Source organism: Apaloderma vittatum, unplaced genomic scaffold (assembly GCF_000703405.1).
Source record: "Apaloderma vittatum isolate BGI_N311 unplaced genomic scaffold, ASM70340v1 scaffold32692, whole genome shotgun sequence".
NCBI classification, from domain to species: Eukaryota; Metazoa; Chordata; class Aves; order Trogoniformes; family Trogonidae; genus Apaloderma; species Apaloderma vittatum.
In genome coordinates, this window is record NW_009702665.1 from 58,535 (window position 1) to 80,596 (window position 22,062).

At 39.5% G+C, this 22,062-nt stretch overlaps 1 protein-coding gene across 1 annotated transcript in view; it reads right to left on the reverse strand.

Moving 5' to 3' along the window:
• PRTG (protogenin) overlaps nucleotides 1–22,062 on the reverse strand; it is a gene marked incomplete at its 5' end in the record, with an annotated part of 79,364 nt that overhangs the window by 45,616 nt on the left and 11,686 nt on the right. Inside the window, 4 exons of the mRNA XM_009864317.1 lie at nucleotides 156–314; nucleotides 1,390–1,527; nucleotides 1,822–1,955; nucleotides 2,923–3,067. Of these exons, the coding sequence (XP_009862619.1) occupies nucleotides 156–314; nucleotides 1,390–1,527; nucleotides 1,822–1,955; nucleotides 2,923–3,067 (576 nt within the window). The remainder of the gene's footprint in view (nucleotides 1–155; nucleotides 315–1,389; nucleotides 1,528–1,821; nucleotides 1,956–2,922; nucleotides 3,068–22,062) is intronic.

The window sequence follows — 22,062 nt, forward strand, 5'->3', positions numbered from 1 at the left end:
GGCAGCCACAGTTCTGCGATCTGTTTCATCTCTGCAATCTCTCCCTGCAGGCCTCGGTGTGCTATGTTTGAGATAAAAATGCAGCCCAGCACACAGCAGAGCTCAAGACATATGCAAGACATTAAAATACACTGTGAAAGTCAAAGCAGGCTTACCCAGCACAGTAAGAGTTGCCATTGCCACCGTGAAGTTTCGTGTGCCTGGAATCGTGGCTCGACAGACGTACACGCCTGCATGCTGCACCTTTACATCGGAGATCATGAGGTTCCCATTTCCAAGGACACGAGTATTGAAGACATCAATGGATTTATGGTCTGTGAGAGAGTGGGAGAAGCACAGTTACACAGCTGGCCGATGTATCTAAATAACTTACCTAAATTGGGTTGCCTAGGCAATAATGGCATAGATTAGAGTTGAAACGTCAAAGGATGCAAAGGAAAATCACAGACGAGCTTTCCAGGGTTTCCATTTTGCATTTGCAATGACTCTAGTTATCTGACCATTCAGACGGCTGGGTCTCACCACTTGGTAAGTGGTTTATATCTGAAATTCAACATCAAACCTGAAAAACTAATGCCATTTTACCAGTTAGCCTCCGCAATGCCTTGCACTATGATTCAGTTCATCACTACCAACATCCACAACATCTTTACAAACAAGGATCATCTATCTCCTTCTGAATTAAGCTGGGGATAAAATAAGTATATTTGATTACCATATATTTTCTTCCATTGTCACAGCAAATGCTCTATGACTGTTAGGTAACTTTTTTCTTACTTGTTTGTCTCTAAGAGCAACGGAATCAACCAGGAAAGATATGTTTATTTCTCCCACTTTTAGAAATAAAAATGTGGGAAAACTTTTCATTATTTGCTTCTACAGTTACAGTCTCAACTTTCACATTTAGGTACATGTCAGAATAGAAGCAGAGATATTAACTATACCTATTAACACAAGGTCCAGATCACGTTCACACAGTGTTTTTAAGAAGAAGATGGGGAAAAACATTTACAGGACTGTTTCACAGGATGCAACACTCCAACCTGCCTGAACTCACCATTGATCCTACTCCAAATCACAGATCCCTGGAGGTCAGCACTGCTAAGGAGGTCAATACCACCTCCCCGGCGCCTTGCCCACACTGTGCTGGGGGCAGAGCAGGATTGACAGCAGAAGCGGGAAGTCCAAAGCCTCAGAAAACCTCAGGGCTTCTTAACAGCAGTATGGAAGTATGCAACTAGAAGTGTTTCACTTATCCTACCCTAACCTACTAATCGTTACCAACTACCTGAAGCCTCAGAACAGCAACCTAATTGCTGAAATCCTTTCTTTCCAGTTTCATTTCCTCTCCACAGGCTGAAGGTCGTATGCTATAACTTTAAGACCTACCTAACCGGCTCCAAGAGATGATTGGCTTTGGATTCCCTGTGGCTACACACTCCAGTATGACAGTTTGATGAAGAGATGCTGTAATGTTTTGAGGACCAGCTATTATAGATGGCTTGTGGAAAGGCTTCAAGTCTGAGGCTTTAGAGGGGGAAAAAAAATCAAAGAAAATAAGAACAATTAAACAAAGCCTCAATTAAATATGAAATAAAACATTATCTTTAAAAAAGATGCTTAAACATTAAATTTACAACAAATTTCAGTAATTGTGGAAACTTACACTGAACAGCATTTTAGCCAGAAGATATAAGCAAGCAAAATTATTATTTGGGCAAGTGATTCAGAGCCCAGTTACAGCTCTTCAACGCATGTGTGTTTGTTATAATGTACAAAAAGAATATAATGTTGTTGAAAAAAATCTCACACGGTGAGTACCTGGAGTAACACTCAGCACTGCCTCAGTGCTTTTACGTCTATTGGCTACTGTTGTGGCAACGCATCGATAATTTCCAGCATCCTTCTGTTCAACACCATAGATCTGCAGAACTCCTGTAGGCAGAGCAGTTATCCTGTCACAGAAATAAAATAAAAAAAGAAATGTAGACAAACATTTAGCCAGGGAACACCATCACAGAATTAACTATTTAATTTACAGATATTGCTACACCTAGCTGGGACCAGCAGGCAGAAACATTCCTTACACATGACTCGCCTCCCTGCATTTCTGAACTACCGGCAAGATTTGCACCAGCACCACGACAAGAGCAGAGGAATTTACTTAGATCTGCTCTTGTAAGCAACCATCCCAACCTTCTTTAGACAGCTGTTACATTTATACTACTCAGGTTGGGCGATTTCTGGCTGCAGTTTCAGAGATACTGGCATAACTGGTATACAATTCCTGAAAATCCACCTATGCTTTCAAATTCCATCTTTCTCTTCTTACCTTCCTTTGTATGCTCGGTATCTTAGACATGTTCAACAGAAGTTACTTGTTGAGAAGGATGGGAGTAGGTTCAACAAATACAATCTGGACAGGGAAAGAATCTAGCAAGGAGCAGGCTGTATGCTTCAAGTTAATCACTTCCAGAGAAGCCTCCCTGCGCAGAATTTCCCAAGCATGAAGTGTTTTAACTCAATTTTCTATACATAAAATTTTATTGGCCCTTGAAAGAAAATCAGGTTCAGCATCAATTCTTCTGTGAAAGCAATCTCACTAATTCAAAGCACCTCCACAGCCAAAGTCCACAGCAACTCCCATTCTTGAGGATGACTCACATACAAAATTCACCAATAACAATTCCTTAGTCAACGGCTACTGTGGAGACAAAAGCAGGTGATTCTGGACTGCCCTCGTAACACCTACTTAAAATTCATTAACAACATAACTATTACTAGCTATTTTATTAGCTGTCGTACTATACACACAGAACCTTTAATGTAAAGGCACTGCAAGTATTCAGATTTTCTTCTTGTGGCAGGCTCAAAATTATCACAGAAAACAAACGACATTCTAAAACGTGTAACTCTACCTACCTGTCCATGACTAAAGGTAAAGTCGTTCGATTCACTTCCCATGTCACAGTGGCAGGAGGGTTTGCTGTTATTTTACAGGCAAATCGAGCTACTCCACCTTCTTGGACCTCAGTTGAAAGTGGCTGGACTTCAAATGCAGAAATGGCTAAAAACAAAAGAACGTTGAATTTAAAGGACTAAAGCAAGGAAAAACTCCTGGCTAAACCAAACTCCAGATCACACATCAGTTTGCAAAAATACCCAGAAATACTTCAAATAGTCTTCTTTTATATATGCAAAGAAACATAGGTCTAATCACCTTGTTGACTTTGCTCAATAGCATGGTTTTGTTGGTTGAAGGTTTACTTAAAATAAATTTGCTTTACCCTAATTCAGCAAATGTTTCAATGAAAATTACACTTTCAAAGGGAATTAAGCATACAAATTGACTGTCATGCAGCTGGAAAGCATATCATTCATAAGTTCATGTCAATTAAACTAGTTTGAGGCTGGTCCTACTACACTTAAAAAAAAATTGACTGCAGCAGAAAATTTCTGAAACAATAATCAGTTTGTGACAGTCGTGTTCTAGTCCTCTAGAAGAACTCACTTTAGTAAAAGCATTTGCAGAGTTGTACAAGTTCACAACTGATACAAAAAAGAAAAGAAAACAAAAAAAATCTCAAGATAATTTCAGTCACGTAAGAATACTTTAATCCCAACAGTCTGAGCAGTTACCAAGCAGATGCCTGATGTACAGAGCATCAATGTAATTTTGAGCATTTACAACTTCAGGAGTTCACAAAGTTGAGGTAACTGAAGTGGCAGATCAATAAATACCTTCCCACTAATAGACACCTAAAAAATTGATCAGTAGTTGGCTTTCTTTGCTCAGAAAATAAAAGTCAAAGGAAAAGAAATACAAATCCCTCTAATTAACTGTTTATTTACTGCTACTTACAAAATAATTAACAGAAAGAATAACTCTAACAAGGCAAGTCCTTTTGGATAATCCACAACACAAATAATTCCACACATATTTCCATCCACTGTTACTGCAGACAGAAAAATCTCTGCATAAACTCAACGGTACTGACTTATTTTTTAAAAAATCAGGTTTCAAATGAATTTCCCCTCTTGTATAAATTATGCAAAAACATGATTTTAATAGATAAACCAGTATGAGTATGTTACCCATCTCTTAACATTCAAGTTTGGTGTTGAAAGAATTCCTCTATTTTACTTGTTTATTAATTGAAATGGTTTGTTGTCCTATTTACTCTAGATTATGTTCACAATAAAGTCCTTCTGCATAGAGGACTTATACAGTACCTGATGCACATCATTCTAACAAAGACTCCCCTCCATCATTTTGATACTATTGCACAGCATCAATAGATTAATTTTGGAGTGTGAGGGAAATGTGACATCAGCTGGCTGCTTTCCTCTCCATGCACATATTAACTCCTAACACGGGCCTAACTACATAACCTAAAGATTCATATTACTACTATACCTATTTCACTTTCCAGGTCAGAATAAATCCTTTTTATGCTCTGTATCCCTGTAGGTGCACCAGCACCCTGATCATGCCAGCAGAGTGAAGTGTAGCAGTTTTGTGAACGGCTCTCCCTAAGATTGTGATTAACAAGACAACCCAACCACCTTGTACAGCAAAACCACCAGAAAGCAGTTGCAGCGACAGGAGGCAACCACTGTGGCTGCTGGAAACTGTCTGGCGCTTCAGCTGAGACTCAGATCCCCAGAACGCAGACAAAGATGCTCCTGGTATCTGTTTTTACAACCAGACCCATGCTTTTGGCAGTGGGTCCCCACAGCCCCAGCACATTCTGCAGTCTGTCCCAAACCCACCCTCAACTGCAGACAGAACTAGCCTCTCCCACCAGCAGAATTTAACCCCGCTCCCTGCATTCCACTTGTTATTTCTTTCACACTTTTGAGCAGTACCAGGTTAAGGAAGAAACAAACAAAAAACCCCAGAACTTGCATAAATGTTACAACAGAAGTCTTATATTTATAGGCTGTTGGGGAGAGACACAAGAACAGTTCTCAAACAGATTTTTTTATGGCTAAGGAATCATTGGGAGAGTTTTCTGCCTACCTACAGAGTGTGGTTTCACAGAACAGAAAGCCTCAGTGCAAGCCAAATAACATGAACATACACTAGTTGTTCCCATAATTCTCAACTTTCTGGATTTGTTTTCTCCTGAATTGGAAGCAGTCGTACTCTCCTGTAGTTCTCCTCTACAAAAGAGGGAGGGGACAGGGAAAAGGGAGAAAGAAAAAAAAAAAGAAAAGGCATCCAGGCTTATTTCCTCCTTTCCCTTGTTCTCTGTTCTAATTCCTTACTACACAGAGCTGTGTTCACCTGGAGGCAGAGTAATATTTCCCTAGTGCTGTTCTTGACAGATTTTCATAGAATAGAATCATAGAACAATTCAGGTTGCAAAAGACCCTTGGGATCATCGAGTCCAACCATTAACCCTACACTACAAGTTCACCCCTAAACCATATCACCCCTAAACCATATCAACATATCATTTTCTAACAGAAAACATGGTGCTTTGCATTCTTCATCTGTTTACTGGAAGTATGATGTAGCAAACTAAGCAAGTCCACTTAGCTTTCAAAATGAAATCTCTAGGAACATAACAAAGGCATAGATAATCAGGACAACACAAATCAACTTCAGTTGCAATGTGAGTTTCAGAGCCATCAGTAGCAGAGCCGCACCACACAGCCAACAGCAGAAGAGCAAACATTTTAACAAGTCAGAAGGGTAATTATCCAATCTTACCAAAGCAAAGCTCCTACACACCTTTAAAAGTTTCATCTCCATAGGAACTATAAAATCACACCCAGAATATTCTTATAATGGTACGATTATATAAAGGAACAGAGTGAGATAACAGAAACACAGTATCTGGTTTTCATTCATGGATATAAAAAGAATTATTTCATAGAATCATAAAAGTTGGAAAAGACCTCTAAGATCATCTAGTCCAACCATCTACCCAACAATTTATTTCCACACATCCATTACATTACAGCAGAAGATTACAGACAGAAGCAACACCCTCAGGAACTACAAAAGAAACTGGGGAAAACTAGTATTTCACAGAATGCAAAACGTCATCAGAATAGCAAGCAAGAAGAGATTCAGCTGTACTATTTAGAAAGTCCAATGAAAGTTGTTAATTGAAGCTGATATTTATGAACATTTTTCCACCTGAGCAGCAACAATGTATTTCCTCAAATAATTAATCCTTAAAGATGGCAAAAGTCAGAACAGAGAACTGTACAAATCTTGAGAAAAACTCCTAACTCACTAAATGTGGTTTTAGAAACAAAAAATCCCCATTTATCTCTAATCTAAATTTAAACATTGTTTATCAGTTTAGCTCAATACTTGCTCCTTCTGTATCTTGTTTCTTTATGCAAATCTCTGGTTTCTTGTTAATTCTGACTTTATTCGTTCCAGTAAAATCTGTTTTTACAAGTCTATTGCTGTCTTGTGAAACCTGACCTCTTTGTAACAGGCTTGTTTTCATGGCAAGCGCTGATACCAACTCAGAACCCCAAGAACAAGTCATTAAAGCAGTACTGTTAAAAGGCCAGAGCTCTATAAAATGACAAGAAACAAAGTCTCAAGAGACATACCTTGTTCCTGAAAACAAGCCTGCAAAATGCAGTAAATGTAAGTGCCTTTTTATTTGAGTTTTCCCTTCTTCTCCAGTTAATTTAATCATTTTGTTCCCAAATTTATAGCCAAAAGAAAACAATTAATGCTGCTCCAAGAAGCTGATGATCCCTCCCTTTTCAACTTGCAAGACGCCAAATGCTGCTTACAGAAGAAAACAATAGATAGAAATTGTATTTACTCTTATAAATTCTTGTAATTTATGTTATAGGAACATGTGTTTGTCTAGTTACTTTTGAATATTAATACTTCTGATGGTAGAAAACACAGTTTTGTCCAATAAAGTTATCTATGCAGAGAGAAATTCGAGTTCAGTTCTGGTATGATTTCCCTTATTTACCATTGAGGCAAATATTCACAGGCTCAACACCTAAACGATTACTTGCTGTCACACACTGATTAAGTATTAGAGAAACACTGCTGGTGTCTCCTGCACCATAAACAGATCAAATACGAGCCTGCATGCATGCAAAACAAATTTTGCGTACCTGAACAGGTACAAAAAAGTAAAGCTTAGGAAGGCCATCCTTCACACCTTTTTTTTTCTTTTAAACACAGCAGCAGTCCTTCATTCACTTTCATTTTTTTAAAAAATAGAGAAACAAACAAACAAAAAAGAAACAAAACATACACCCACTTCATTCGCTCCTGAAATAAAGTCTTGATGCTTGTTCACACACAAGTCCAGGTGACTTGTTCCCTTACATGCTGCACTTTCTACTCACCTGGTGACACCTGGTGTCATTAAGTGATTTGCTGAATGAGTTTTCTTAAGAGGCAAAAGTAATTCCAACAATCTACATGTTTATTATTGCTAAAGCTTGCTGGTTTCATCACAGCTGACACTAGCCTAAGACTGGACTCCAACTGTGTAATGAAGAACTTGAAAGAAGGGAAGATAAAACCCCTGAACTGGAATTACTTCCTGAACTGAAACACTAACACAGAATTGGGTTTCATCTAATCAGCATGCAGCAAATACTGAGAAACTCTCCAGCACACAACACAAACCACTTCGCATTTCTCAGTAGATAATCGCCACTCAGACAGATGAACTGCTCAGGTGGAAAGAACAAAGCGCATAATGCCGTTTGTAGAAGTGTTAATGCCATTGAGCATTCCACAACAGCCCTAACCCTTTAAATGAAACTGAGAATCTTTTTCTTTTCTTTATTTAAATCTCAAGTGAAGAAATTTCCCTTGAGAAAAATAAACTGCATGTTACAGAGAAGCTATGGCATAATCCAAATAAATGGATTTAAGTATAGCACATGACAATTTTAAAACTGAATTTTCTCTTCTTGATCTAGTTTTTTGATGCTCGCTCTCTGAAACAGTTTAAAAATGCAACAAATACACGTGTGTATTATATTTTAGTACCAAAGCAAACTTGCACATATTTTCCTGGAGTCTAGTGCGATTGTTCAGTCCTTGTAGGAGCAAGGCTTAAAACAGATTATGAAAGAAGTTCTGTGATGCCTTTCAGCCACATGGACAGATCTTTTCAAATGATTTGCTACTCAAAAGGCCCACTGGTCTGGATCTGGATTAGGAATAACCTTTCTGAGAGATCCAGACACATGACAAGACTAGAGACAAATAGCTATTTTCTCATTTCTGATGAAACAGTTGGAATACACAGAAGTGGAGTTGCTGTCACGGGATCTAATGGGTGGATTTTTGACGAGTTTCCCAGGAGATGGTTGTAAAAATGAAATAATGTATTTTGCATCTTAAATTCTGTTTAGTGCATGCAGTTCAGAGGAAATGGAGCAATAGGGGTGAAGCTTTTCACAACTGTAAGTGACAAGGCATCAATATGAAAAGGGTGTTCGGTCTGTGCTACCATAAGCCTAGTGATTGCTTATATTCAGCCTTAAAATTTTGAGCAAATGTTATTTGACCTATAATTATTTTTAAAATTTAAGGCATAAAAATGAGGTATTTCAGGAGAAAACAGAACCTGTCCTATAAGTAAAGAGCTGGATCCTGTTTAGCCCTGGAAAAGTAAACTGAAGAGATTAGTGAGTCTTACCAATACACAAAGGAGATATTAAAGAGCAAAGGGAGTGATGACTCTCATTAATCAGTAAGAACAGAGGGAAGAAGCTATAGCTCCACCAGTGGAAGTTCAGGTGCAGTTGCTGAAGGGCAACGTATTAGCAAGGAGCAGGCAAGGTGATATAACTGCTAGAAACAGGTGCTTGGGCTGTTACCTACCCAGCCGAGGGCAGTGACACTGCTCCTGCCACTTTCCTAACATCAAATACTACAGTAAAGATCCCTTCACAAAGAAAATCTTGTGCTTCAAAAACATCCAGAATCTATATTGGTTTTGTTTTCTTTTTCCCCAGGCAAAAAGACAATTCAGAGTAGATTTGTATGAATCACAGAATCACAGAACATCTTAGGTTGGAAGAGACCTTAGAGATTATCTAACCCAGCCTCCTCGCCATGGGCAGGGCTGCCTCTCAACTAGAACTAGCCCAGGTCGCTCAAGGACTCATCTAACCTGGCCTTGAACATCTCCAGGGAGGGGGCACCCACAACTTCTCCAAGCAATTTATTCCAGAGTCTTGTCACCCTCATACTGAAGAATTTTTTCCTAAGATCCAATCTAAACCTATTCTCCTTCAATTTATATCCATTTCCCCTTGTCCCATCGCTGGACATTCTTGTAAAAAGTCCCTCTCCAGCCTTCCTGTTGGTTCCCTTCAGGTACTGGCAGTTATAAAGTCCACCCAGAGTCTTCCCTTCTCCAGGCTGAACAATCCCAGCTCCCTCAGCCTGTCTTTGTAGCAGAGGTGCTCCAGCCCCTGGATCATCTTTGTGGCTCTCCTGAACTCACTGCAACCGATCCATATCCCTCTTATGGTGGGGACACCAGAACTGGACTCAGTATTTGAGGAGGGGGGTGTCTCACAAGAGCAGGGTAGAGGGGGAGAATCACCTCTCCTGATCTGCTGGTCACACTCCTCTTGATGCATCCCAGGATGGGGTTGGCCTTCTGGGCTGCATGAGCACACTGCCGGCTCACGTTGAGCTTCTTGTCTATCAATATTCCCAAGTCCTTCTCTTCAGGGCTACTCTCAACCCACTCTGTACCCAGGTTGTGCCTGGGATTGACCTGACCCAGGTGCAAGACCTTGTGCTATGACTTGTTGAAGCTCACGCAGTTTGCACTGGCCCACTTCTCAAGCCTGTCAAGGTCCTTCTGGATGGCATCTCTTCCCTCAAGTGAGGCCACTGCACCACACAGCTTGGTGTCACTGGCAAACTCACTGAGGGTGCAGAAGCTCTTAAGTTATTTAATCTGTTTTCAGAAAAACATCGTGGACAATTCAAGTAATTCCACAACACTGGTACTGTCTGCTCTGCAAAACTCAGAACCTGCAGTCGAAAAATGAGTAGGACTAAAATTAAAAATGAAATTTTGCAAAGCATCAGTCTGACTTCACTTAATGAAAAAAAAAATCCTCTGTTTAAAGGAATTTTTTAAAAAAAATAGAAAAGAGTAAAGAGAAGAATAAATTGCAATAACTATCATAACTATGTTGAAGTCCCTACCTGTTGGGATTACTATAATTAACTAAACCACTTACACAGAGTAAGTACAAGTAGATACGAAATTATATGTCATTCTGGAAAGCAACTAGGCACAGTTGTCACAGTGAAGGTATCGGTACAGCTGCAGCAGGAGGAGATGAGCTCAACAGGAAACTGAATTTTACTGATCCACTGTGATCAGATGAAGACAGCAGCATCATACTAAAGAACGTGTCTTCACAGAATTATGAGCTAAACATTTGAGGAACAAACTGTCTGACGTCCTCTTCATCAAGCTGGATAAAATTCAGCATAATTGGAAGAAAACCAAAACCAAAGTATTAAAAAAAAAAGGAAACAAGCCCCACATGCACAATGTAGGAGGAGACTACTTGTTGACTTTTTGTTCTTGCAAAGTATTCTGCTTTAATTGGTCCCCATCTTCAAGAATCAGACTTGATTTTATCTTATTTTGCTTTTCTTTGAAATGAAACAGTGTATGTTAGCTTGGGACCAAAACATTAATGCTCCGGTCTTCTTGACCACTCTAGGCATCAGAAAGATTTGCTTCTCAACTATGGACCTCTGGTAGTTTAGCTCATAAATGGAAGCATCTGCAAAGACTTTATCTTCCTTTAGTCTCACTCATTGTCTGCACAGATATTTTGCTCCTCTTAACAGCTTTATTATTTAAGGGAAAAAACTGAGTCTGAGATGGAACTGTATTCCATCTGTAAGAGGAAGTGATATCATCCAGAACACATTTGGCCCTTTCAGGCACAAAGGAAAAGTGTCAGTTCATTCTAACTGTTACAGAACTTAGCAACTAAGCAAAAGGTTTTACTTTTAAATTCATCAAAGCTTTTTCAATGAAAACTCCTAGTTTTAGACACTAGTTTAGACCAACTGGGTATAGTAACAAGTCAGGTTTCCTTCGGTCCACACTAAAATGAAAAGTACTCACAGAAGAGCAAATAATGCTCCCTTTTTTAATAAACTCTCTCTACATTGTCCAGGAACATACAGAACAAAAATCCCACAGCCTGACGTGTATACTAGAAATATGAGCAAGCAGGGTAACATTTAGCCTATCACCATGCTATTTTTGAAACAGATTACACTGTGTATTTTCATAGATACTTCTTGAGTTACACATATTTCCAGAATATATCTAATACACCAATTTTCTCTTCCTAAAATGAAAGCAAAAATAAGAAATGTTCCTCTATGACTTTACCAGTATGAAGAAATTATGAGGTTATGATAGTATGAAAAACATAGCAGCAGTTTTGAAGACAACAGTTCAGAAGTGTATTGAAAAAAAGGAGTCCAGTCTCAGGCTAATACCTTAGAGCATTATGATTAAATAATAGTGAGGTTAAATGAGACTGAAATTGCTGGATTGATTTGACACCATCATTAACGGATACAGGACATGTACTAATCCGTTTATCGCAAAGATTTTTCTTAACCACTTACCATTCAGAATCTCCTAGTAGGCATTTTAACATTTTAAAGACAGTGGATTGGAATTGCATCTTGTAGAGAATACAACCATGTTCTACAACGATCATTATTATTCTGACGCTTTGGGAAACCCTGCAGAGTGGGAAACTTCAGATCTGCATTTTTAGGAGCCACTAGTTTCGCACTACAATTTGGGTTCCTCTTCCTTTGCTACTATTTTTTCTTCCTAAGCCAAAGGATAGATTTTATCAAAACAGGATGATATTTTGGAAGCTATCGGCATAGTGCATCCATGCACTTTATGTTCACAAATTCAGAGAGTTTGAAAGCCAGATGTTTAAGACTGATGACACATATTGCCTCATTTTTTCCAACCTGTTGACCAGCAGGAGTCTTACCCTTGACTTCAATCAGCTTTGAGTCAGCACCTCACCTTAGAGAGATGAGACCCTTTGTTGAGGAAATACTGCGCCTCCTCAATTCTCTAGATGCTACGTGTATCACTCCAGAACTCTGGCAAATATTGCTTTGTTGGGATTAGAGGAGGGAAGAAGAAAGACTGGAAGGGAGTTGTTCTGGTTTATTTCACTAAACTTTACAAAGAGATTTATTTTTTTTAATACAAGTGTGAAATATGCCAATACTTCAACTGAAAACACAAACCTAAACAATAATTGGAAAAAAACCCCAAACCATAAAACCAAAAAAACTTAAGAGGTCCAAATACTGCAAAAATCTAACAAGATTAGAAACCCTATTTCTACAGCGTGAAAAACATGCAAGCACACAGAATGAACCCGGTTTGGCCATGAATTTGGCATTCCCTATAGAAAAAACTGATCCTTCACACCATGTGCTCCTCACATTTCAGTTCACAGAAGAGTATTGGCAGGTTGTGGGCAAGAAGAAAATCTTTCTGAGGCGTTAGCCGACAAGACCCTCTAAAAATCACATTTTGAGGTTTGGAGGGACCAGAAACTGCTCTACACATAGTGGTAATTACAGAAAGCTTTCACTGATAAATACCAAGGAGATCCCAGATGAGGTAATGAGTGAGGATTTGGGCCATCTGCCCTTTCTGCTATTCTCAATTCATTATCTCTGCTCTGGACAAATCTTCTCCGGGGCCCTGACTGTTAAGCTAAAGGGTGAGCTCCTTTGCAGAGCTTACTGCATTTTGTCTCCAAAAAACTGCCAGTCAGTTACGTCTGGGAAACAGTCTGCTCTGCTAAAACTTATGTTCACCTTATTGCACAAACATTTACTTCTAGCCTATCATATGTTTAGTTCCGCCACTAAAACTAAACAAAGAGAGGGAGATGCAAGGAATTCCTTCCTCGAGAAAGGAATAGAAAAAGGAAGAAACAACAGTATGTTTTAATTTTTCCCTTCCTCTCTCGTATTTTTGCCAACCTGCTATTATCTAAGAAGTGTAATTTTTAGACAATTATTTCCAAACTAAGATGCAGATCACTAGATCACTCTCTAATCTCTGAAAAGGAGGGAGAAAAGAAAATAATCGTTAGCTTCATATATAAACCCCACACTTTTAATATCTCTGAATGCTTAAAATTTTTGCACGGCAATGTCCATGATTGCTCCATCTGTCAAAAAAAAAAAAAAAAGGTAGCATTCGCCCAGTCACAAACTAGCCACTACTTTCTTGGTACTGAAGAATGCTATAATCTAAAGCAATGAAATGGAGAAGCAAAGAGGTCAACAGCCTGAGCACCCTTGAACAAAAGTTCCCTTGGAGATGTCAGCTGCAATCTCATTTGTTTCCTCTAACACTTTCAGGTCCCCTTGCTCCTTTCTTTAAAGCTCCTAATTCAGTGGCTGACAAATGATCACTTTAAAAATCTCTGTACAGGAATAACCAAGTCTGAATATGTCCACTGAAGATCATTAAGCTCTCCACCATTTGGGTTGGGACCAGATTCTGTAAAAGTGCTTCTGGCCACACACAGACAAACACCCACAGAGACACAGTTTTCACCACCAGCTTCTCAAAGTTAAGACCAGTCTGAAGTTTCATATGTAGTATTTTCTCTCCCTAGAAACCTGTTAGTCAAGTAGACTATGCTGGACTAGACTTTTAAGGAAATCTACTCATTTGTTCTTACTTTCCTACAGCACGCTCCAATTCCTTCTTTCTTACAGTATCCTCAGAAAGTAGAAAAGGATATTGTCTTCTCCACATACAGAAGAATGGCTGTAAGTTTCAGATCTGTCGCAGTGCAGAAGGTCAGGAGGAGAGGAAAACTCAAACGGATGCAATGTCGAAGGCAGATTTCAGGAAAGGAGAAGAAATTTTACAAGATAAGGAAAAATTCCCTTCCCCCCCGAAGAATTGAGAACAGCCTTTTCCTTGTACATCCTGACTTGCTCAAGTTTGGTTTTGTTTTCACTAAAACCAAAATGAAGCTTTTTACCCTCTTGTAAGAGCTCTTTGGAAGTGCAAGGTCTAGAGACTGGGTCTCAAAGGCAGAATACCATCTTTGACTGTTTCAGAGAAAAAAAACAGCAGCAAAAAAAAGAACAAATGAGGCATGTGGTTCTGGAACAGCCTCCCTTTGGTGGGTCAGTTTTGGAAATGTAACCCTTTCCCACATGCGTGGATATCACTGAACACAGAAGTAAGCCCTACCACTGCCATTTAACTATTGTCTCAGAAGCTTTCAGTCCTGTAAATGTTTGTTTTCTGGGCACAGGACACATCAAATGGCACACCAGACTCCAAACACTTAAATATGTGGCTAGCTAAGCTTCCCTTCTTGGGTAAAACCAAGAATTCAAAACTATTATAATAAGCATTAAAATACACCAGGAGTCTCTATGATACTGAACATTCTTTCAAGGGAAAAGTAATAATTTCACCTCAGGATATATCGTACTTGATGAAAGATGCTCTTTCCTTTTGCTAAATAGGCAGCATACATTAACTGTAACTTTTGGAAAGCATTAACCTTAGCAACAGAAAGAGTTCATAATTAGGATGTCTGATGCATATTAAGAAAAAAAACATCAAAACAGTTAAAGAAAGCTGGCTCCTCAGAAGTGGATAATCACCCTTCAAAACGTTCTCTTACATGCATTCAAGGACACAAAAGTACAATTTGACAAGATGACTGTTAGACTGTACCATTTCCTCCTTACTTCTTCAGACCACTGGAAAAGACACACAGCTTGCATCATGAGCAGCACCAATGTGCCAGAGAAAGTAACAGGAGTATGTTAACTGACACAGTAGCAACACAAGAGCTCCTTAGTTTCCTGTTTGTTCTCCACTCCATCAGGTGCTCTCACAGTCACATCAAGATGATGATCCAGAACTGCAATGCAAGGGCATGCAAAACTCCCAGTCTGTGAAGGAAGAAACTACAGGATAATACACCCAAGTCTTTCTATTTTACTTTGGTCAAAGCAGTTAACGATATTGCAACAGCAGCACTTTCCACATCTTGTTGCTATGTGTAAGCTATTCACATCACCACACACGTTACCTTATTATATCTCAGTCATTTAAAAAGTGGAAAAAGCATACCACTACCATCCTCCTCAATGAAATGTATGCCTCCCAGGCATACATATTGCCTCAAGAGTTACCACTCGCACTCTTTTAAAGGAAAGAAAATATTGAGGCTTAGAAATATGTAGTTCTATATATCCAACAGTTTATTGGTGGTGTAAGTGGCATACCCTACTGAATCATGTAAACAAGCATGAGAGATTTGATCTCCTCACTTTTGAAGGCACCCCAGCTGGGGTTTTCCTCTCTCAGCCTATATATCATCCAGGTGACAGTGTGTGGCCACAGAAGCCCACAATAAATGCTAATGCACTTATCAAGGAGTTCCCCTCTGCTCTTCTGCAGACAAGAAATGTAGGAAGTAGTACAGAAAAGGCACACAGTAAGCCACATTAACCAGCTTCAAAGCTGTTCTACTTGTGTGGCTGAATGCATTCAGGGGAAAAAAATCACCATTTTCTCGCTTGCAAGGATTGCTCTCCTTCAGCAGTTTGCCAAGTGATTGCTTTCTAGTATCTATGCTTAAACCTACAGATGCCCTTCTTTGGAGTCATCGCCATTCTGTAAAGAATTAGTTCTGCTTAATAGCCGAACTGTTGCATGAGGAACATCCAGCAGAGTTTTGTGCTTTACAACATGAAGAGAAGGATCAGAACATCAGCAGGATCGTGCAACAGAAGAGCCATCCCTCACAACTATCCTAATTTGACATCCAAAAAAAACCCAACAAACAAGCCTACAAAGAAAAATAGAAATGGAAAGTTAATGATTGACTGCTATGATTCTAATGTTCCTCAAAGAATAAAACCAAAAATAACCGTGAAAATCTACTAATCGCTCAGTGCAACAGAGAAAAGACAATTTCAGCACTGTGCATCTTGATCAGTTGATTTCACTGCAGATGCAAGCAGAAGGGTAAGACCTCTATTTATTAGTCATATACCTTTAAAAATAAATAAACTCTATTCCTGGCTAAAATAAAACAAGACTCCAAGTAGAATGCAATACCCGCTCTTCACCTCACCCTGCCCACCTCATCAATCAGAGGAAGCGCATCCCAGACAGGAGCAGGGCCCCACACATTCCTCTGCCAGGCCGCCCACCCCTGCGCCTTCCCTCACATCTGGGGGGAGGCAGAGGAAGAGGTTTCATTTCATACAGTGGCAAACTGACACTATCCACATACGAGCAAGCGTAAGCTGATATGGCAGTGCTGTAAGTCTTCAGACTGTCAGAAACGCTATCCCTGAGAGATACGAGCACTCTCCATTTTTCGCTTTACAGTGTTTAAGAATCAGCATCCTAGGATGAAAGACAATTTCACTGCAAAATGCTAAGGAGAGGTGCTGGGAATTCAACTCCTCTCCAAATGTCAACATTTCGGTGTTCCCATGGGGAAAGGAAAGAAGAGATGCCTCCACTCTCAAGGGCCAAACGCCTGCAGCTCATTTCCCTGTCACCAAATGCTCCTCTACTGCATTACACAGCCCAGAGATGTCTCCCCAGTAACAATCTTTCTACAGATGGTACTAGCTAACAGTAACATTCTGAGTATCTTACACATTTGAGAGCAGCAGGGAGAAAAATTGAAACACACTTTGTACTAAAAAACAAAGTAGCAAAAGGTGCCGACAACACTGCTTATTTACTGAAGTTACTTAAAACTTCTAATCAGGTGTTTATTTGAAAATTTCTGGAGGCAGGAAAGGGGGAAGAGTTTAGGACTCTTGTAGCCTTCATGTAAAACAAATTGGAAGTGTAGCTTCCAGGTAAAAAAGCATATTGTCTTCAAGGTCACAGTAATCTGTATTTTTCCCCAAGTATCTCTCTCTCAATCCCTTCTGTGTCTGGAAAATATCCTGCAATTTTGTTCTGAATGCACCATAAAAGCCTTCATATCAAATGCAAACAGAAGAAATTTAAAAATTTTGTCTTCAGAGGAAGTCACGTTGCTATGGCTGTTGACTGCCTGGGTGGGAAGCAATAGTTGGATTTCCAGTTGGCCGAGTCATGGTGCAAGTAAATAACCATGTTCTACTAAGTAGATAATACCTCTGGTTATTAGTTTATTTACATTATCTAATACATAATAACAACTCATTTTCCTTTTCCATGATTTTCAGAAGCTCAAGGCCGTAAACCATGGCCACCAGGAAAGCTCTGAGGGAAGTGCTATCTGGAGCACAGAGAAGATGGAAGCCCCATCTCAGACATCATGCCCCAGCCTGAAACAAGCAAGCTCTGAGAAAGGGGACTGATCCCCAGGAAATGCAACGGCAGACATGAAAAGAACAGAACCAGGCCTCCATGAAAGAAGGAGGCCTATTCAACAGGTGGTGTACTTGTGACACATATGTAGAGGTGTACAACAGAGAGGAGTTAAGCAAGGTTACATTATTTCAGACTTCCATCCTCTCTTGTACTCTTAAGGTAGTTAAGCCACTCATCCAAATAAATACAAAATTCTCCCTTTTCCCTCAAACAGAGGGAGAGAAAAGAATACAACAGACCAAGCTTCCCTGTATTTTCTTCTAAATTATGCACTTGTACTTCCATGAACATAACTATAACACCTTGGCCCGACGCCAATCAGAAATCCCTCATAATGCGTTCGGTAAGCCAAATCAAAACAATACATAGCTTATAAGAGTGGGGTAAAGAAACTTGAAGGTCATATTTCATCTGCTGCAGCTCATGACGTTCAGTCAAACGGAGGCAGAAGGTTAACTGGCAGGATCTGCTCTTTAATGCCTGTTATTTCCAGTGGAAGAAGCTAAGCAACAACGATCTTTTCTTCATACTTCAGGAGGAGAATAAACAAAAAAATGCCAGTGCTAAGGGAACACTGCCCAGCCTAAAGGAAGATGGGACAGAAAAAGCTGGCAAGACGATGAAGAGGAAACACACTTCCCTAAGTGCAACTCAAAGCTAGTTTTTGGACACATTAATTACAAAATTGAAAACAGGATTTGAGTTTCATTAAGCATGGAAACACCTTCCTCTTATTTAAAACAATTATTCTAATACAGCAGATAAATGGACAGATAGCACTCTTGTGCATTTGGAAAACACTGGTTAGTACAACAAATCAGGTGAAAATTGTGACTGCATAGAAAATACTAGGTTCTACCTCAGTTTTACAGCTGCCAGTGTTGTCTGTAGCAAAGTAATTTATTAGTTTGATCCTGTAGAACTTATTCTCAGTTTTCTCCAAATCTAAAGCAAACAGAGGTAACACTAACCTTTTACTCTAGGCATTTCTGGATTGCTTAACACCATGTATGAGTGATAGTGGAAGCACTAATATTCACATATCATACACATTAAAACAAAGAATGATATTAATAGAAATTAAAATCCTTAACTCACTGTCATAACAACTAATCACAAAAATCTGTGGATTTGTTGGCAAAAACGGTGCAGTGGAGGAATCATAGAAAGGAGGGGGTAACAAAAAAAAAAAAAGAAGAGGAAAAAACCCACAAACCAGTCCTATTGCACTGATGGAATTGAAATGATCTGCCCCTCTTCATGAGCACCACACTGCGCTGATAAAACTAAATCTCTCTTTGATTGAAGGCCGAATTAAAACGGAGCAATGCAGGAACTCTTCTGACCCAAAAGTAATCCACTCAATCATATAATGCATCCCCTTCCTTTTAGTAAAATGAATAGCCCTCCATAGAACCTTTTTCTTCCTTGACAAGTCCTTGACAGAAGAATGTGAATCTGGACAGTTGAATGAATCAATCACCAGCTGCTAGTCTAGGGCCAAGATGGTGAGCCAAGGGGCCTGCCAGAGTTCACTGACCACTGGTCAAAACAGGACAAAGGCTTTGCCTCTATGAATAGCCCGTTTCTGGGATCCAAAGGTCACTTAGCTGCCTTGGAAACGGTCCTCTTTGGTTATTTAAAGTTCTCAGGCTATTCTGCCACAGATATTATTGTTTCAGGTGGTCACCATCTTTCCTCCTCATGAGTTCATGAAAGGCCGGGCAACCATTATTTAGGTAAATGCAAGACAATGGTGAGCATGGCAGCAACTAAATAGTGACGAAAGGAACAATTAAAAAAAGTACAAACAACGCTTTACATTTCCTCCTAACTGCAGCTCCTGAACATGCCTGTGCAAAACACCTTCAGAGAAAGAAAGTCCTGGCACCCAATGGGCCAGATCCCTGACAGGATCCAGGCATGTACCTTGCACTGAAGGAATGAGGTGTTGAGTACCTGACTGCCTTTAAGATTCTTTATATAAATGTGTCAAGAAAAAGAACAAAAAAAGGGTACTGGGGCTTTTCTCTCATCATGACTGCTGAGCTGTATTTCCAGAAAGCTGCCCTATGGCTCAATGCAAGACCTGTAGCCTAACAAGTAGGTGCTACTCTAGGCTATGTACTGAAGTAAATACCTGAGAAAAGAGACAGACCAGATGCATTGCATACATCATTCGATCAATTAAGCTAACCCCTAAACTTTCCCAGAAACACAGCATTCAGTATATCTGACTCTTACATGTGTATATATACACATAAGATGAAAATTTCCAAACCCAAATGCCCAAAAGTTAGGAAACTGAAGAAATAAAGCTACTCATGTAACTGATTTGCTGTTTATACACGTTTTAGGAAACAATCCAACTGCACAATCACACGTCTCCACTATTCACAGCACCAAATGAATGGTGCTTACACAATAAGCATCTATTCGATATTTTGTTTTCTCTGTTCAAGATGTGGCCTGATTCCTTACTTATTACCCTCTAGTAAGCACTGTCCTGAAGACAGTTAGTAACTTCCTTATGGACTTTTCTGCAGTGCTTTGCACTACAGTTCTTCATAAATGTTAATGCATCTACTCTCACAATACCTCAAGATAATGTTTTACTATTATTCTAATTTTACTGTTGGGTATGGATAAACAATTGGATGGTGACTCAAAATATTCACAAAATTTAGATGCCCAAGATAAGGCACTGATCTCACAGCACTCTATGTGTTGCTACCACAGCTCTCCCAACTTGTTGCAGCTCCGGTTGATGAAACCTCAGAAACTCGTATCAAATGCTGAGACCTTAAGAAACACGTAACCACAGACTTCCCATGAAAAGACAAGCTGACTCGTGTCACATATGGCAGAAGCTTCTGGCTGAAACAGTGATGTGATTTCAACCCTCCAGAGCTCCCTTGACTGGGAGCTTATTCTTCATCTTTCTGAAGTTCCCAAGTGAGGTCCAGGACTCCTGGGTCCACATTTCATATCTTGAAAGATCAGCTGATCCAGAGTCATTCTCAGTTCTCTCCCACTCACAGCCTGTACCCATGGCAGTCACCAAACCCAACCAACCCCAGGCCTCACTCCACAAGCCTTTCCTTAGTACTAGCAGCTTCCTACCCCTCCTAACCTCTAGACACAAGATCACTCACACCTCACACACTTCTGCTCCCAAACTTCCTCTCCAGGTAATTAGACCATTGTTTTCACTTTGGATTTCAATACCAGCTGGTTTCTCCAGGCAGTGTTAGATCACACTTTAACTCCTCATTAATTCAGAACAGGAAAAAAAGGCAAGTCCACAGCTGCCTGGGACTGCTTAGAGGGAAAGCCCAGCTCAGTGCTCACAAGCAACATGATCAGCACAAACAGCATCTTCCATGCTTCTAGCTAGTTGAGTAAGTCTGTGCTGACCAAATTTACAAATAGGAACAGCAAAAGCTACTTCCAGACACAAAGACCGCTTCCCCAACAAATCCCACATCTCTGTTCGCTAAGTAGACACTCCCAAGCTATGCTAACGAAAAACAAAAATATGGAAAAAGCAGTTTCATCTTAGATTTGTTCTAAGGAACAGGATAAACAGTCCTGCAGAAGTATACTGTATTAAATAAAAAATAAGCAAAATTAAAGCAGAGAGATGGATACTAACATGATACATTTCTGTTCAAAAGGTTAACACATCAGAAACTTAGCAACTACAGTCCTGTAATATAAATTTTTGGTAAATTTAACAGTAGAGTACTATCAACCCCCTTAAAATAAGATCACCCTTTGCACAAAACAATAGAGCAGAAGACAGGTCTACCTCTGGCATTTTTTTGCAAGTCATGATTAAAAACATCAACAAGCTTCATTCTCTACTAGGCAAAAAATAAAGTTCAGCATCTAATTCTCTTTCTTGGGGTTGGTGATGAGAAGACTTTTTACCTCTTATCAGAAAATCACGGTTTGGTTTTTTTTCCCATTGATACAACTCTAGGTTCTGCTATACGTTCAGCAACAGCGCTGCTAGAAGAACCATAGCCAGGCCCCACCAACAATTCAAACCTATTCTGCCTGATCTAGTACAAACATTTTGATGATTTTAAATCAAAATAATACCCAAGTTACCTTCACATTATTGTTTCTTGAGATGGTCAAAGCTAATCAACATTAGTAGCTGCTAAAAAGTGAAGACAAACTCTTCCCAGGTAGCCCCAAATCCCCACTACTCTAATCTACCTACCTCCAGCCATCTCTAGCACTTGTTAAATAACACAGAAAGCCAGTTCAAATCATCACAGCTACTTGCATTAGTTAGATATCTATCTAGCTAATAAACAAACAAACAGTATTTTTTATGCCAAGTTATCAAGCAGATGAACACGACAGACTGCACAAGGGATATGACTTTAACTGTATCCTGTTCTACATTTCCAAAATTTCAGAACTAGTGTCGGTCACTTTATTTTTAAAGCATGAATTATTCTTCTGTTTTTGCAAACTAGAGGACTGATTAAACATCTTTATAATCCACTGCAATTTATTTTTAATAGCTTTATGTTTATGTTATCAGTGAACATTGGTATCCAGTATACACCAAAAATCCCAGAGGCTACTACTAATGAAGGGCATTCAAGAA